This window comes from Cupressus sempervirens, chromosome 3 (genome assembly GCF_028749045.1).
Source record: "Cupressus sempervirens isolate cs-2001-9-10 chromosome 3, ASM2874904v1, whole genome shotgun sequence".
In the NCBI taxonomy this organism is placed as follows: Eukaryota; Viridiplantae; Streptophyta; class Pinopsida; order Cupressales; family Cupressaceae; genus Cupressus; species Cupressus sempervirens.
The window spans coordinates 775269630-775284798 of record NC_143120.1 but is presented as its reverse complement, the minus strand read 5'-3'; the positions used below and the strand labels follow the sequence as shown (position 1 = coordinate 775284798).

At 37.4% G+C, this 15169-nt stretch overlaps 1 protein-coding gene across 6 annotated transcripts; it reads right to left on the bottom strand.

The window, feature by feature from the left end:
• Nucleotides 1-2778: 2778 nt before the first annotated feature.
• Nucleotides 2779-11609, bottom strand: LOC149569091 (inactive poly [ADP-ribose] polymerase RCD1-like). Of its 6 annotated transcripts, none has more exons than XR_016362683.1 (6): nucleotides 10337-11609; nucleotides 9696-9937; nucleotides 9504-9556; nucleotides 8511-8720; nucleotides 5831-5955; nucleotides 2779-3135 (listed from the first exon to the last, which is right to left on the bottom strand). XR_016362683.1 is itself a non-coding variant. In XM_089821868.1 (5 exons), exons 1-5 carry the CDS (start codon nucleotides 11380-11382, stop codon nucleotides 2950-2952), a joined length of 1737 nt encoding a protein of 578 aa, XP_089677994.1. In that variant the 5' UTR covers nucleotides 11383-11609; the 3' UTR covers nucleotides 2779-2949. The 6 variants fall into 6 exon arrangements, 3 of the variants coding, with proteins under 3 accessions (XP_089677994.1, XP_089677997.1, XP_089677995.1); XR_016362685.1 differs by lacking the exon at nucleotides 2779-3135 and adding an exon at nucleotides 5412-5722; XR_016362684.1 differs by lacking the exon at nucleotides 2779-3135 and adding an exon at nucleotides 5412-5704.
• Nucleotides 11610-15169: the final 3560 nt, after the last annotated feature.

Sequence of the window (15169 nt, the reverse complement as noted above, 5' to 3'; positions counted from 1 at the left end):
CCGTAATTAGGGGTTTTTAGTGCTCCATATTTGAATATTTTCAATCGCTCAATTCTATTCAAGAAGTTTTCTTAAGAGTCATCTACTGTAATTGAGCATAATTTTGAGCTAGGGGAGGGCAATTGAGTATAGAATTTCAAAACCCAGTCTTCTGTCAAACCCTACATGTGACTTTCAGCCATGGTAAAACAACAATCATCATTTTATTTGGGTAAATATCCTCTACAATTGTTAAAACAGATGCTAGGGTTTCACGTAGAGATAAAGCCAGAACGAGCAGTCTGCCCAATGAGTTTTTGATAAATTACCAGGTTGGTTGTAAAGATTCTTGCTTTTCTGTGGTGCATGTTTGCATGGCACAAACTATCGAAATTGAAGTAGTCAATAAAAAGTAGAGTATCTAGCTTGCAAATACATACTACAGGAACAACATTTGCTCCATTACATAAATGGGAACTTGCCCGGACCATGTTTTCTACATAATTGTACGAGTTGTTCTGCAGCTTTTCTATGGTGCATGTCTACAAAACAGATATATTCTGAACCTAAGTTGCTGACAGAGCAGAATACATAGCATGCAAATGTGCACTACAGGAACAGAATTTGCTCCATCTACATGGCAAGTGAATTTGCATGATAGTTGTAAATACAAACCCACCCAAGGAACTAGAATAAGTAAAATAGTTCAAAAAATACTTGGAAGTTGAACATTATAAGGTGGACAAAAAGTTTATGTTTGGCACACGACTTCAGGTAAATAGTTCTAAAATAAATCCTCCACAGTACAAAAAGAATTAAACTCATAGTCTTTAAATAGAGCAACTACAAAAAGAAATGTATATAATAAGTAAATAATGAGACATAAAAGGTTGTCAGTTATTCTCCCAATTCAGTTTGTGCAATACTTTCTTTCAGAAGGTTAAGATGTTTTGTGTCTTTCAACTCCAGTGCAACCAATTAATGTATGAATGCAGGGGTGCTTTACTGAATGCAAAATCTTGTCCCTCATATTAAAACCATTGCTTTTATATTTTTCATTTCTGAAAAAAGCTTCATATAAGCAGCAAGCTATTTCCAGTTCCTCTCGGCTTCTCATACACAATATATCGGTTAGTAGATGCTTGATAATTAAATAAACTTTAGGTCTCTCAAACTAAATTAAACTCGGACATGATATTTCCGTCTCCTTAACGCTAAATAGAAGCCTTAAAAAATTCATATTATACCTCAGTCTTCATTAATTCAAATGTTGGACAACCATTCGAAATATTACACATTGCAAAGCAAAGCTTCCTTGTGAAAAGAAAAATGAGCTTTCTACACTAATGACAACAGTGTTGAACGGGTATTGTATTAAATAATAAATGAACGTTTACATCAAAATCAAAAACTCAATAGCAGTGATGACCAGTTATCAGTCTCTGTAACATTCCCAAAAAGAATTCCAATCCAAGATTAAACAAATCCACCACAACCAAAGCAATTACAATGCATCTATACAAACCCTATTCTCGGCACACCAGATGTCTCTGGTATTCCAAAAGAATTAAACTAAAACAGATAACACACTTATTTCCATACGATTGCAGGCCCACAGATGGATACGCTAGTGGACATCATCTAGCCATTGTATAACATCGACCCGTGTTCTAGAATTTGATGCCTATGGTCAGGGAAGACCCCAGGAGTTGCACCAGTTTTACAAACTCACGTCATATGAACTGACAAATATAAGACTCCATAATTGATTCTTAAGACAATTGTCAAAGCTTAGTGCATTGATAATGTAAAGGGAGAAGATGAAAATCTCAGTACAACGAGAGATGGATATACGCTTTCAGCAATTCTGGGCAATTATTTCACGCATAAGTCAAGTTGGCTATAAATATGCAGCACAAAATTAACGAGTTTCGCAAACATTCAAATACAGATGATATGAATTAATTCCAGGTATTGTATAGAATTACTTCTTTTTTTATTTGAACAGCTTTTTTTCCGAAGATCGAAAATCAACGCTAGGTGTCCCCATGCATGTTGAAGAGGAGAAGAAAGTTTTTACACAGAATATTTGAAAAGCTGTTTTATAATTTAATTAGTGTTATGCCATTTGATTATAGTTGTATTATTTTAATTAACACTATTCAAGTAATTTATTTCATTTGCATTGTTTACTTTATTTGAAGAGCTATTTTATTTATTTAAAGAATGTTTTGTTTGTATTTACTTATAATTTGTTTTCTCTTATTTATGAAAACTTACTGTATGTTTTTAGGATCGTTTTTTAAATGAACTTCAGCTATTGATTATTTTTTATTAAAATGCTCCCACCATTACAGTGGACCCCTTGCTGCCACTTGTGATTATGCCTCTCAAATAATTAGTCATTTGTCAGTTTTTAAAAAAACCAGAAATAGCATTTTCTATGTCCTATCCAATTTCTCACTCTCTTGAGAATTTATACTCCAGGAATCTCAACTGATAGGCCCACCAAGCAGTTTTACTTGTCGGGGTACTTTCTTAAATTAACTTGTCAAGATATTCAATACGACACCTATACTTGGCTACGCATATAGTGTGTCACCTTCATAGATTCCATTTCAGAATACTAGGCTAGGCAAATAGTGCCACCTTTATAGATTCCATTTCAGACGTCAGCCAAAAAACACATAGGCAATCTATATTCCACAATTAACTAATTTTGATACAGTGTAGTTTTTATATACTGGAAGAATAATTCTCAAATGCTAAAACAATTATAAGCGATTTATGATACTCAAATGTCAAGACAATCGCAAGCAATTTATATTGCAAGGGCACTTTCTCTGCACTTAACTTTCATTCTTTTTTCATTTTTAAAATTTGATCACTTATATTCATATGACAACACTGAAATTTAAACATCACCTGTCAACAGCAGTGACTAGTCTTCATGAGGTCGCAAAACAGATTTTAGATTGCAATAATAAGCAAATCCGCAGAAAAATGGTACCACCAAATACCTTTGATATTTCCATAAGATTTGAATTGAAAAGAATAATGCCCATGCTTCCATACAATTGCAACTCCAATGAAGAAATGCCAAATAGACATCATCCGGCCACAAAATGTGTCATTCCATATTCCAACATTTAGTGCCTACAACAGAAATAAGCTAGCTTATTGTCTCATCACTCGAAACAATAAAATGTTTGTTAACTATCAAAGACTTGCCTTATAACAAAAGACTAGAACTCCACAGCTGTTCAAGTGTTCAAGAGTCATCAATCTTAGTTCAAACATCCATGAAGGAAAAAAATGTCAATCAACAAGTACTTTAGGACAGACTGTTTAGTCCACATTTGGAACAAATTATATCCATGAACGACTCAACTTGGTGATAACTTTTGGTTTACAGTTATACATAATAGGAGAGACCAAGAAAGAAAACTCCCACATATATTAAGAAATTTCCCCCAGTCAGCAACTAAGAAGATAGTCACACTGACATCTTCTTGCTCCTCTAGTAACATATCTATCCTAGCCTCTAAGGCCTCTGTTTTACGTCGTAGCTTTTCAGGAATAACATAGTACAGTCCCATGGGCGATAGATTGATTTCAGAAATGACTCCCATTTTAACAAGACACAGTCTGTAATCGACAGACACAGAATGATACTCATCATTTCCATCATGTGCGGTAATGAAATGAGGACAGAAAATATAAATGGAACATCATATGGTTACGAAGCCCCCTAAGCTCTCGAGCTCCCAATTGATTGTACGTGTATCTTGGCTGTTGTATATTTAAATAAGCTAGCAAATTTTGTTTTTTGCATTTTGCAGAAAACTGCAAAGGTCTCAATTGTTTACAAGTTGTTTCAATATCTATTATTTTGTCAGGTGAGGGTAGAAATTTTGTTAGCAGATAACAGGAAGGCCAAGTTACTGAAGAGGCCCCCCTCATTTTAAAGTAGCCTACATGCACATAACAGATAGCATTGCTGCTTGCAGAACTGAGATTTCCAGAACTTTAAAAAGTAGTCTTAGAAAGCCAGAAAGCTAGAAGAGCATATCCATTTCTGAAAACGGAGAGCCTATGCACAACACACCAGATTGTTTTCAATGTTGTTCTCTGTTAATCCCACAAGACTTTCGTGATTCAGTCATGATTTCAAAATTGTCATTTCAAAACTGTCACAAGCTTTGATATCACATCGCTTTCTAAACACCCACTCTCAGCAAAGAAGACTTTATTGAATTTTCCTATCAGCTAACAAGATTTAGTCAAATTTCCCACTTTTATCTTTGCTCAAGACTTTAAGGGACTTGACTTGCGAATGATCTAGTGTGCTTATTCAGGATTTCCGGGTTCAAAAAGGCCACACAGCATACGCTTCAGCACCATTTTCCCGGGACACCTTCACTTCCCAAAAAGTTTCAGGGCATACAAAGACAAATCACAAATGTCAGATCAGAACCTTGACATTCCAGCAATTTTAGCGATAGGGTTTCAAAGATTTTTGAGGCTTCATTCTGTCTTCTCCCAAGTAACTTGGATTTGCAACTTGACTTTTCAGATTATCAAATGCTTGGGCATAGACTGCACGTTTTAAAATTTCCAAAAACTGTTAAATTCTTGTGAAGATTTCTCAGTTTATTTCTATGTTTTAGTCATCTTTGTTATATTGTAATTATCTGTATAAACACTTAGCCCAGTTCAATGGAGGCTTACTGACAATCCAAGAAGTTTTTCTCAGAAAAACTATGGTCAGTTCAAGGCTAGTTCACATTCTCTTGGCCATATCCAGCCACCAGACACCCTCATCTATACAACTCTTCTAGACCTGCACTAACAGAAGTTGAAACTTAGAAACAAATTTTAATCTCGATATGCCCGTTCCTTGTTCTTTGGAATGCAAATTGGCTTTTGTTCAGACACATATATAACAAAGCAACCCATAATTACTGTTGATCATTGTGCCTTAGTTATCAAACCATGGTTGTTATCAATGTCATATATTCTACTCGTTCATATTGGGCCTTATAATTTAAATATAAAAACAAATGCTGGGCAGCTATTCATCAGTTCAGTATAATCTTCATGCACAGGTTGAGAACATTGGACATATAATAAAACACAGCATAATAGCATTTATTAGTTTTCTTACATCCAAATCTCAAGCACGGTGAAAGGAATATTTCCACTCGCCACTTTAAAAAAAGTATTTAATAGTGTCCTAATCAAACCTTTAGATATTCCAACATGGATCTTCTGTTTTCAACACAGACCACCAGTTTAAGTATTAATTTCTCCATTCAAGTTCAATTGCTAGAGCCTGGCTTATGCTCTACTTAAATCACCATATTTGCTCCTTCACATCAAAATTCATTTGGATTTAAACCATAAATCAATTAAAGATCTCAGCAAACAAATTATAATCAAAATATTAAGGTTCCCATGTTTCAGATTATTTCTATATCAGTTCAAGCTATTCTTTTAACTAGTACCGCCATAAAATGTATACAAAATTAAGTCCAGTTTCAGTCTTCTCAGCTGTATTTCCACCATATAAGATGGTTATCAGTATCCTATGGGAGGAAAATTAATTTAGTGCCATGTTACTTGAGCTTTATGATCTCCATTTTGCTCAATTGTTACTTACAGCATAGTATATTCAAAGTGATGCTCTGATCATTATTGATAGGTTTTGAAGAGACATGAAACCCTTCACAGCAAAACAAAACTATAGATAAAGCATTATCAACATAAGTAGAACAGTGACAAAAGACACCATCAAAAAGACAGAGAGGCAAAAAGCAGAGCAAGCAGACAAAGTCAGCAGACAACCAACCTAAGGGGCAGCAGACAACAGAATTACATAAAGTTCTTCAGAAGCTCCGCAGCTTCGAGACAGAATTACACAAAGTTCTTCAGAAGCTCAGCAGCTTCAAGCTCCAGGTTGTCCATGCTGATGTTCTGATCATTGTACATACAAAAAAAAGTTTACAGCTTGTCCATATTGATACTCTGATCATTGTATATACAAAAAAATTACAGAATTGACCAATCAACAGAACAAAATCCTCTCCAAAATGACAGATTGACAGACGTGACCGTGAAAGTCATTTAGTTAATCAGATACCCACATTTAGGTCTTGAGGAACGCCATGAATACAAATGGATGTAAACAAACCATACATTAAACAAAAGAAAATTGTCAACAAAAACCTGGGCCAAATGGAAAGTTCTCCAGTTTTAACCATATATTAGACAAAAGAAAATTGAAAACAAAGACCTTGCAATGAGCAAATTGGAAGATTCTGCAGGTTTTAAGTCGGCAAGCATTGGTGTATTGGTAATTCAGCTTCTGTCTGAATGCAAACAAGATGGTTTTGATCCACTTTTTGGATGAGAAGATAGTCTGAAGATTGAACATGATGGCAACCTAGATATCCATTGTCTCAGAATGATGAACTTTTTAAGAGTTTGAAGAGCTGCTCGATAGTGTTTTTGAAGCGAAGTGAATTTTCCATGAACTCCTCCAATCAATCAATCTTAGATCTCATGTTTGAATAATCTTTAGATCTCATGTTTGAATAATCTTAGATCTCATGTTTGAATAGCCGGCAAGCCATGCTGAAAACATTTTACAGTTACAATATTCCCTGGAAACTGTACCAATATTCCCTTCTAAACCCTTGCAGATATGCCACCCTAAGTGGTGGTCGAAGGACTGAAAATGGCAGATGACTGTTACAAGGGCCCCTCAACTTTCAACATACCAATTGAATTAAGTCATACTTCTAAGGGTCCATGCTGTTTGCTCCCATAAGTTCACAAATTCTAACAAACTTTTTCTTTTCACATTTGATATATAGTATGACCTCATTTGTAAAATTACAAATTTTGTTCGCTACAATGTATATAGAAATATGAGAAACTGTAAAAGAACCAGCATGCTATCAAGCCGACAATCTTTTCATTACGATGAATATTGAAATATGAGAAACTGCAAATGAACCAGCATACTATCAAGATGAAAAGACGAGAATTTTGCGTTCTCAGATATTCAGAACCATGAAAATGGATCTTGGAAAAGCCAATCCAAATACAAAAATAGAGAATCCTTGTCTCTCAGGTCCCTTATGTCATGCAACAAATGGATACTCTCTTTAATTTGTTTTAAATTATTAAAAAAAACTGAAAACTAGAAGGCAAAATAAAAGTCTCACAAATCTATCATTAAATAAAATGATCAAGGACAGAAGTCAAGAATACTATCATATCAAACAAGTAAACCAAACATCAAAATTAGTTGGCAGACTTCAAGGCCCGAACAACCATCACAAAGTAATATCCATGGTCAAATAATAATAAAGGTATACCTCGTACTGACATACACAATACAAGTAATTTTTTCATCTGGCCAACTGATAACAATTAACAATAAGTATACATAAATACCGTTTTGAAGAAGAAAGTAAATACCCTTTTGAAGAAGAAAGTGGGGAACATGTTAATGAAATGGTATGTTGAATAAAAGAATGAAAGTTTTGGGAGATGAGTACCACCCCTAAATAGCTGTTTAGACTAGACAGCAACACATACTTATCATCGCCGATCCCACACACGAGATAAACAATTTTATATTAGAAGGCATAAAAGATAATTTCAAAATGATAACAAGATAATTAAAGTATCCTGAGAAGTCAAAACATATATATTCTATACAGCTAACAGGTTTATAAAACTGCCCAAAAGTCGAAACAAATTATATAGTAAAGATAACCGGTGCTCCATCAGGATAGTCAAAAGAGTGGAAATCGAAATTCAACCATTAGATTGCATTGCTCAAATTTAATCGCAAAACAAGTCTTATATACAGAGGCATACTCCAAAAAAATAATGGGATAGTTCTTCCAAAAATGTCAGTCCTGTCATCAAGGAGTCAGGACCATGCCCCTACTCTACCGCCCTATCGATCAAAACTAGTTTACATAACGACCTTCCTAACTGTTGATATTGCCTAAACTACAAGCAGCTTGGCAACATGCAGTTAGAATCGATAACTTCCAAAACAATACATCAAAGCACTCTCCAGGATTGACGGAAATAATGCCTTCTGTTTCAAGAGATATGACCTCCATATAACCTATAAAGAGATCAAGGTTTCAGTCCCATCATGAACGTTCAGCAACAGTGTTTGCAATTTAATCATCAGTCGCAAACTTGCAGATTAAATCATTTTCATCACTTGTCCAAAATTTGAAGCCACCATCGGCTAAGTTTTGGGGCCAGGACTCATTGTTTCATTCATTGAAGGATGTGCCTGCCCTTTAAACATTTTTATAGCTGAAATAAGCAACCTATCACCAGCAATCAATCTCACATTTCTTATGAGGTCTTCTCGACTAATTTTGCTTTCCTGGAATGCCACAAAAAACCTAATTCTGTTTAGCATCCGCTACTTTTTTATATTTCTACATCAAAGACAACCCCTAGTAAGCATAAACATTAATAGAAAGATCTACCTTGTAATCAGTATAATGCTTTTTCATTAAACTGATACTTGATGACGATAAGAATTTTTCAATGACATTAAAAAGCTTTGGAAATGACATCCAAGCAGAAGTCGGCGTCAGTTGTTGGTCCTGCATATTTTGCCGTGAGTCCTTTCCTAAAGCAGGACAAGGCTGCACAAATTTCTTATCCGAGGGAAGAAAAGCCTGCCGACCTCCATCCTATATAACAAGTCCAATAAAGATTCTTCATAAGAAAATTAAGTCGAAACAGTACCATATATAGCTAATGATATACACCTACAGAGACAATTATTAAAAAATATACACTCATCAATGTACCTCTATCAAGCCTAAAATGTGCTAAATCAGAAGTAAAACTTAATAATAAACATTTGTAAACCAAAAATGGATGCATGTTTGGGATGACATTTATTCATCAGATATTAGCCGCAACACTTATGATATAAGACGGGAATCACATACATTTGTTGTGTCGCATGCCATCAAAACGAAATAGGATTACCAACCTTCAGGAAGTGGATTCGAGAATGTACGACAGACTTTGTGAAAACTTACACAGGAAAGGACTGCTCAAAGGATATGTTTGAATCGTATAAAAGCTTCCTAAACTAGGGCAACGGACTGTAATTTGTTGTTTCAAATTTCTTTCCTATGGAACTCAAACCTTTCTAGAAGATGGCTCTTTCTTTGCAGTTGAAAAGCTTGATTCTTCTAGGAGAAACTTAGCAGGCAATACTATAACTAGATTTCCGGTTGTTAAAGTCATTAACTTAATCGCAAGTTGGTGAAAGATGGGGATGGCAGTAACTTGGTTCTTCTCTTCTAGTAAGCAGACTATTATTAATCCAACAGCAATCCTATCAATACAGAGTTGTTTCCTTGAAAAGAAACCAAACTACCTAATAATGACCCGACATCCCTTGCAAGGCATCAACAAATACTGAGCTGGTTGCACAAAAAAGAAAAAGAAAATGAACTTACAGTCTCAAGCATTGATCTTGCATATTGTCTTGCTTTCATTTTAGACCAATATTCTGCAAAACACAACAGAGAGAAATAAAATATCTGTCCAATACTGCAGGTAATTCCTTTCAAGCAATCGCCCATTTCAATGAATAGCAAACAACCAAACAACATTCCAAATTTGGTCACAAACAGATATAAAAACATTACCATGTAAATGAGGAGAAACCTTAAAGCTAACGACATATTCTGGCAAGATATGTGTGTTCATGTGGGTGCTCCAGACGATGTAACGCCTTGGATTAGTAAGATCGTCTATGCCAGTATCGAATTCTTCGTTACTGGGGTGACATTGCTTGGAGCCAGATCGCACAAGCTCCGTATTCCCCAAAATCACACGACACAACACCATGTGCTGTTCGCCGTTTTCGTCAATATCAGAGTATGTTGCACTGTAAAAGACGAAACTAACACTCAAAAGACTGGAAAGCAATCCTTACAACATATACTGCATTCAGAAAACTTTCAAATGACAACCGCAAAAACGCAAATTCATCAGTTGCAAAGACCAAGCCCAGATAATCAAGATTTGTCGTGTGTATCTAACGAGAAAATTTCATTATTTATGCCAACAAAAGTGATGCAGATGAACAAATCATGGGATTTGTGAAGTACGTCTTGAGGTTGGAGTGTGTATCTGCGACCTCTTCAGTGCACAAATTATTTACTACATGGGCGCCTACTATTGAAGGATTAGAGTAAATTACCAAAATTGAAAATATATAGGAGCAGACTGTTAAAAAAAGGTTCAAAACGTAGAATAACATTAGAGAAGGTAAAAATCTCCTTACCTCACATACGCGCATTTCTCAGGTGCAAGGTAAACTCCTCTGCCAAGAGCTGCACCGTGTTTTGGGATCATAGGCTGCCCAAAACCATGCGTTATTATTCCACAGACGGCATCCCTAGATGTTCCATGCCAAGCGGCCTGGATATTTCCATTACCCCCGTTCTTTCGAGTCCCAATATCCACGTGCCGCTGAAAGGCATGCAATCGGGATTGCCCCGCAACGCTGCGATGCAAGTTGCGATAAACTCCAACAACGCTTGTAAAATTTGCAAGCGTACTAAGACCGGTCAGAAACTTAGTTTTAACATCCATAAACTCCCGGTCATGATCATTCAGCTTGATCAAATTGTCACCCGTCCCCACAAAAGCCTCACTTGCAGCGCAAACCCTAGCAGAAGTAGGACATTCAGAGTCAGACACATCGGACTTGCCCACACATGAATCGCTGGAATCCTGGTCCGATGAATCCTCCACTTCAACAGATTTCGTGTTACTGGCAGAAACTACTCTGCAATTGTCGACTTCCAGGCGATCGGCGGCATGAAATCGGAGGTCAATTTCGAGGTTAACAGGCGAATTGCTCATTTCACCCATCCCGTCCAAGACCGACCTCGGGAAAAAGCATTTTCCTTTAACATCTATCCAGGATATCGATCTCTGCTTGCCAAATTTCAGATCAATCTGGACCATGTGAAGAAAATCAACCAGGTACGAAACCCCGTCAACGGCGACCTCGACTGATGTCTTCCCGCCTTCAAAAGCCTGTTTTAGCAGCACAAAAATTTCAGGCCCGAAATCCGTCCAGTCGCCCTTGCTGAAATACATAACGCGGGCCGGGACACCGCTTTTCTTAAAGTTACCATAGTTTTCCACTACCGCCATGCCATCGGAGCAGCACTTCACAAATCCACCAGGGATTTTAACCCTCTTTGCAGGGGGCGCAGACGACCGCTTTTTCGCGTTCAAAAACGAAATCACAGCCTGTTTCCGCTTCAACTTGGACTTTTCGACAAATGATGGAGACTGAAGCTGTCTTTGGGCCTCCATTTTAAAGCACAGAATAGAAATTTCCTCTTCCTAATCTATAAAGACCTTACAACATTGACATAAAAACTGCAATACAAACCGCTATTCCCAACGACTAACTGCGGAAACAAAGCTCCTGAAATTCCCGAGCTCCAAAGCCGAAAACAACCAGCACCAGACCAATGCTCTTCTGTACGACGACCGTATAAAAGCAGACACTGTTGATTTGAATCGCAGAGCGTTCAAACAAGGTCTGGATATAAACCCGGTCTGTATTTAAGAATAACCACGGCGGCCCACCGTCACTCGGTGCCGTTTGTTTTGACGGTGATAGACGGTGGGCTGGAATGCTTAATGCATTTTGCGATGATGAATTCAATACTGCCTCTTCTGGTGCTTATCACCTTGGAGGTCACGCAAACCGAACCGACCACCAGTAAAGACCTGACAGACTTCCCATTCGTGTCAACAGACGGCGGTTTACGTTCCCAAAAAGTTTTCTTGCCGCGGAAGTCAGAAAGTTAATGAATCATCCGATTTTATCGCTGAGCGGCGGTTCCCCTCACGGCGAGGATTATCCAGCGGTCAAGTTTGCTATTTTTAGTCTTCTGCAGGCGTGAGCCGCGTTTCTTGGCCTGAACCGGTTAAGCGTGCTTCTTTTCATTTATTTATATCAATTTGTCTACTTGTATATTCTTTTATTAATTTAAATTGTTTTTTTAATTACTTTGCTGCATAACTTAATGAAATTTGAGTAGGCCAAATTGTCTACAGACTTCTTGCTCTGTTTTTATGGGAAATGAAATTTCTGAAAGGATTGTTTGCGTGTTGTTTCAGCTTTGTTAAATTATATTAAAAAAATCTATGATGATTTCCCATATTGGAGCAAAATTTTTTTTTTTTTAATGATTTTCCCACATTGAAGCAGAATTATTGTGGGAAAGTAGAATTATAAGCCAGATTGTACGTGGTTGTCTCCACTAAAGGTTCTTAGAATCGAACGAGGGGAATTTTTGTGAGGGTGATGTGTGGAACAATGGGATTAACATGGTTGAACAAATTCGATTGTTCTTGTTCTTGTAAAGAATGAATTGTGGTATGAGGCATCGAAATAAATTAACCACAATTTGATTTCAAATATACGTATTTGATAATCTATGAAGCGTGCAAAACTTAGTAGAGGTAAGTTGGAAAAATGAAGATGTTGATAGTTTGGTTTTTATTGTTTTTAAAGATAATATGCAAGGCCTATGTTTGAGACTGTAATGTCATTATTTACTTATTTGGTAGACTCTGAACATTTATAAGAGATATTAGAGCACAATTTTGTGGTTTTGTTTCTTTTAAGAAAAATAAAATGAACTTATGGTCTCAAAAATTGATCTTGTATATTGTTTTTAAATTAAAAGCAGTCAAAACTAGGGGGCTAGCCCTTAAACAGTCAAACTAGCAAACTACCAATAGATTACCAACAACCAAAACTACCCCCTATCACTTAAAATACAAAAACATAGTATGAAAACTTAACTAAAAGAGTATCAACAAGCATGACATACATATTGCTTGCAATAGAACTGAAAAAGCTATGGAAATATAAACACAAATGCATAAAAGCCTTAAACCCAGCCAATTTCAACAACTAGCAGAAAAACAACATGAAAAACCAGAAGGAGAGAGCCCTTAAGGCTTCTTAGCCTCCTCCCTCCCTAGGAGGATATTAGCCCAATCTTTCGCAAGGAAGTCAAACAACATTTTGGAGTCCTCCTTTGGCAGGTCACCCTCCTGATCTTTAAGCAGGTGAAGCGTGGTAGCAACTGCATGTGTCACCTTGATAGTAAACTTTGTCAAAAGGTGCATTCTTTCTTCCAACGCATGAATTCTTTCCCACACATCATTTCCAGCCATCTTCTTGATCTCCATGGTGACCTCCTACTTGTCGCTAAGAAAGTTGTCCGCTTGCACCATAGTAACATCCTGCACAATCGGGGGGTTAGCATTATCCTTGGAAGAAACCCTAATAGGGGAGGAAATTGTTACAGGGGAGGGCACTCTATCCATAGTTTCAGGGAACTGGTCCTGGGTTAAGTCCACACACCTCACCCCAATGGTGGCCGAGACATGCGTCATCTCCTTCTTCTCCTTAATCCCTTCTCCCGAGCTAGACTATGAGGAATTTGAAACCTCCTCTTCCTACTACTCCATTTTCCCCTAACCAAAATTTGACGCCTTCTCTTTCATCCTTTGTTTAGGATGACCCATGTCCTCTGAATCTGACTCCTCCTCTTGCGAGGCCCCAACTCTCAGTTTCCTTTTAGCATTGGATTTTGCAATCCTCCCTGACCTCCTCCTACCCCCTCTCCCCTTGTCCTCTGACTCCTCTAGTTCCTTCTCTTTCCCTTTATCCAGCCTTCTTTTTTTTCCCCGAGGGGGTGGGCTTCAACTCAACAGGGGACTCACTAGGTGATGGTTGTGGGGTAGGGGCTCTAGGACCCGTAATCCTAAGGGGGACCAATTGGGGCTAGGGGTTGGGATGGGTAAGAATATCAATCTCAATAATCCTAGAGGGGACCAAAGCAATGTGAAATTGATATAGTTGGAACATCAACCCTTGATGCAAAATGGTAAAATTAACACCCTTCCTCATTTTTTCCTTTACGTCAGTAATCATATCTACTAAATCATGCAACAGAAAGAATAGAATAGAAATAAAGTCATGGTGGTGAAAATGGTTTAGAAGGGGAAGTGGTAGTAATAATAGACACCATACCTCCCTTCCAGAGTTAGATACTTCATCAACATCAAACATACCTCATTCCATGGCTCAAGGAGCTTCTCCCGCATAAATCCACCTCTATGTCGAACAAGTTCCTCCCTATCCAAGAAAAAGCACTACAAACTCACTTCGTCGACCACCCTTGTCACCTCTTGCCATTTCCTTCCCCTCATAGCCAATCCCATCGCTAGAGAGATGACTTCCTCAGAGATATGAAATGAGATGCCATTAATCGTCACTCTTCGGTCCTTCCAAGAATTGACAAACTATAAGGAACAATTTTCATTGTACCCATTTAATGCCTCCATAAATGGAATGAAACCACCTTCCTTTAGCATGTACCACACCAACAACTTACTAGCATTTTCCTCTATCATGGAAGGCTCAATTCGCAAAAGGTCGCCACCCATCTCTACAATTTTCCCTAAAACTCTCTTCTCCTTCCAAACCAAGAAGCGCTTGCTAAGAATGACTTCACACTTAAGCAAAAAAATAATAGCCCTTAAGCGAACATAAAGGCCATTATTATTATTATTAATAGCAACGTCCCTTGTAGAAATTAATGTCACGTGTTGACTACCTCTATCTCTCCCCCAATGTTTTCCATCATTCCCAATACTCTCAAACCATTTAAAATTTGAACTTTTACTCATCCCAACATACAAGAACAAGCATAAGAAAATCATGAAAAAACCTTTCATCTCAAACTTCAAAATTGGGGTTTTATTGTTTGCATGGCAGGGCCTGGGATTTCTTCTCCATTAGTGAGAACAGATGGTTCTTCTCCAACTATGCATGCAATGCGATTTGAATCATTTTATTCAGGGGAGAGCTCCAAGCTGAAAAAAGTTAATGGTTGTTTTCCGCGTAGCCATGATCGCCCTGTTCTAGTTATTCCTCCAATGACTGTAATGGAGGACATTGATTATTGGACCAAGCATGCTTTGATATGCAAATTTCTTGGAATCTGGATTTCCCTATCCGCTCTTGAGGCATGGATCCGCCGCTCATGGCAGGTGGAAGGTGATATGGAGA

Coding starts and splice junctions, on each gene's coding strand:
- LOC149569091 (XM_089821868.1), bottom strand. CDS start 11,382: ATGGAGGCCCAAAGACAGCTTCAGTCTCCATCATTTGTCGAAAAGTCC. Junction 9,938..10,336: donor GAGAAATGCGCGTATGTGAG/GTAAGGAGATTT, acceptor CGTCTTTTACAG/TGCAACATACTCTGATATTG. Junction 3,136..8,510: donor AGCATTATACTGATTACAAG/GTAGATCTTTCT, acceptor TTTCTGTTGTAG/GCACTAAATGTTGGAATATG.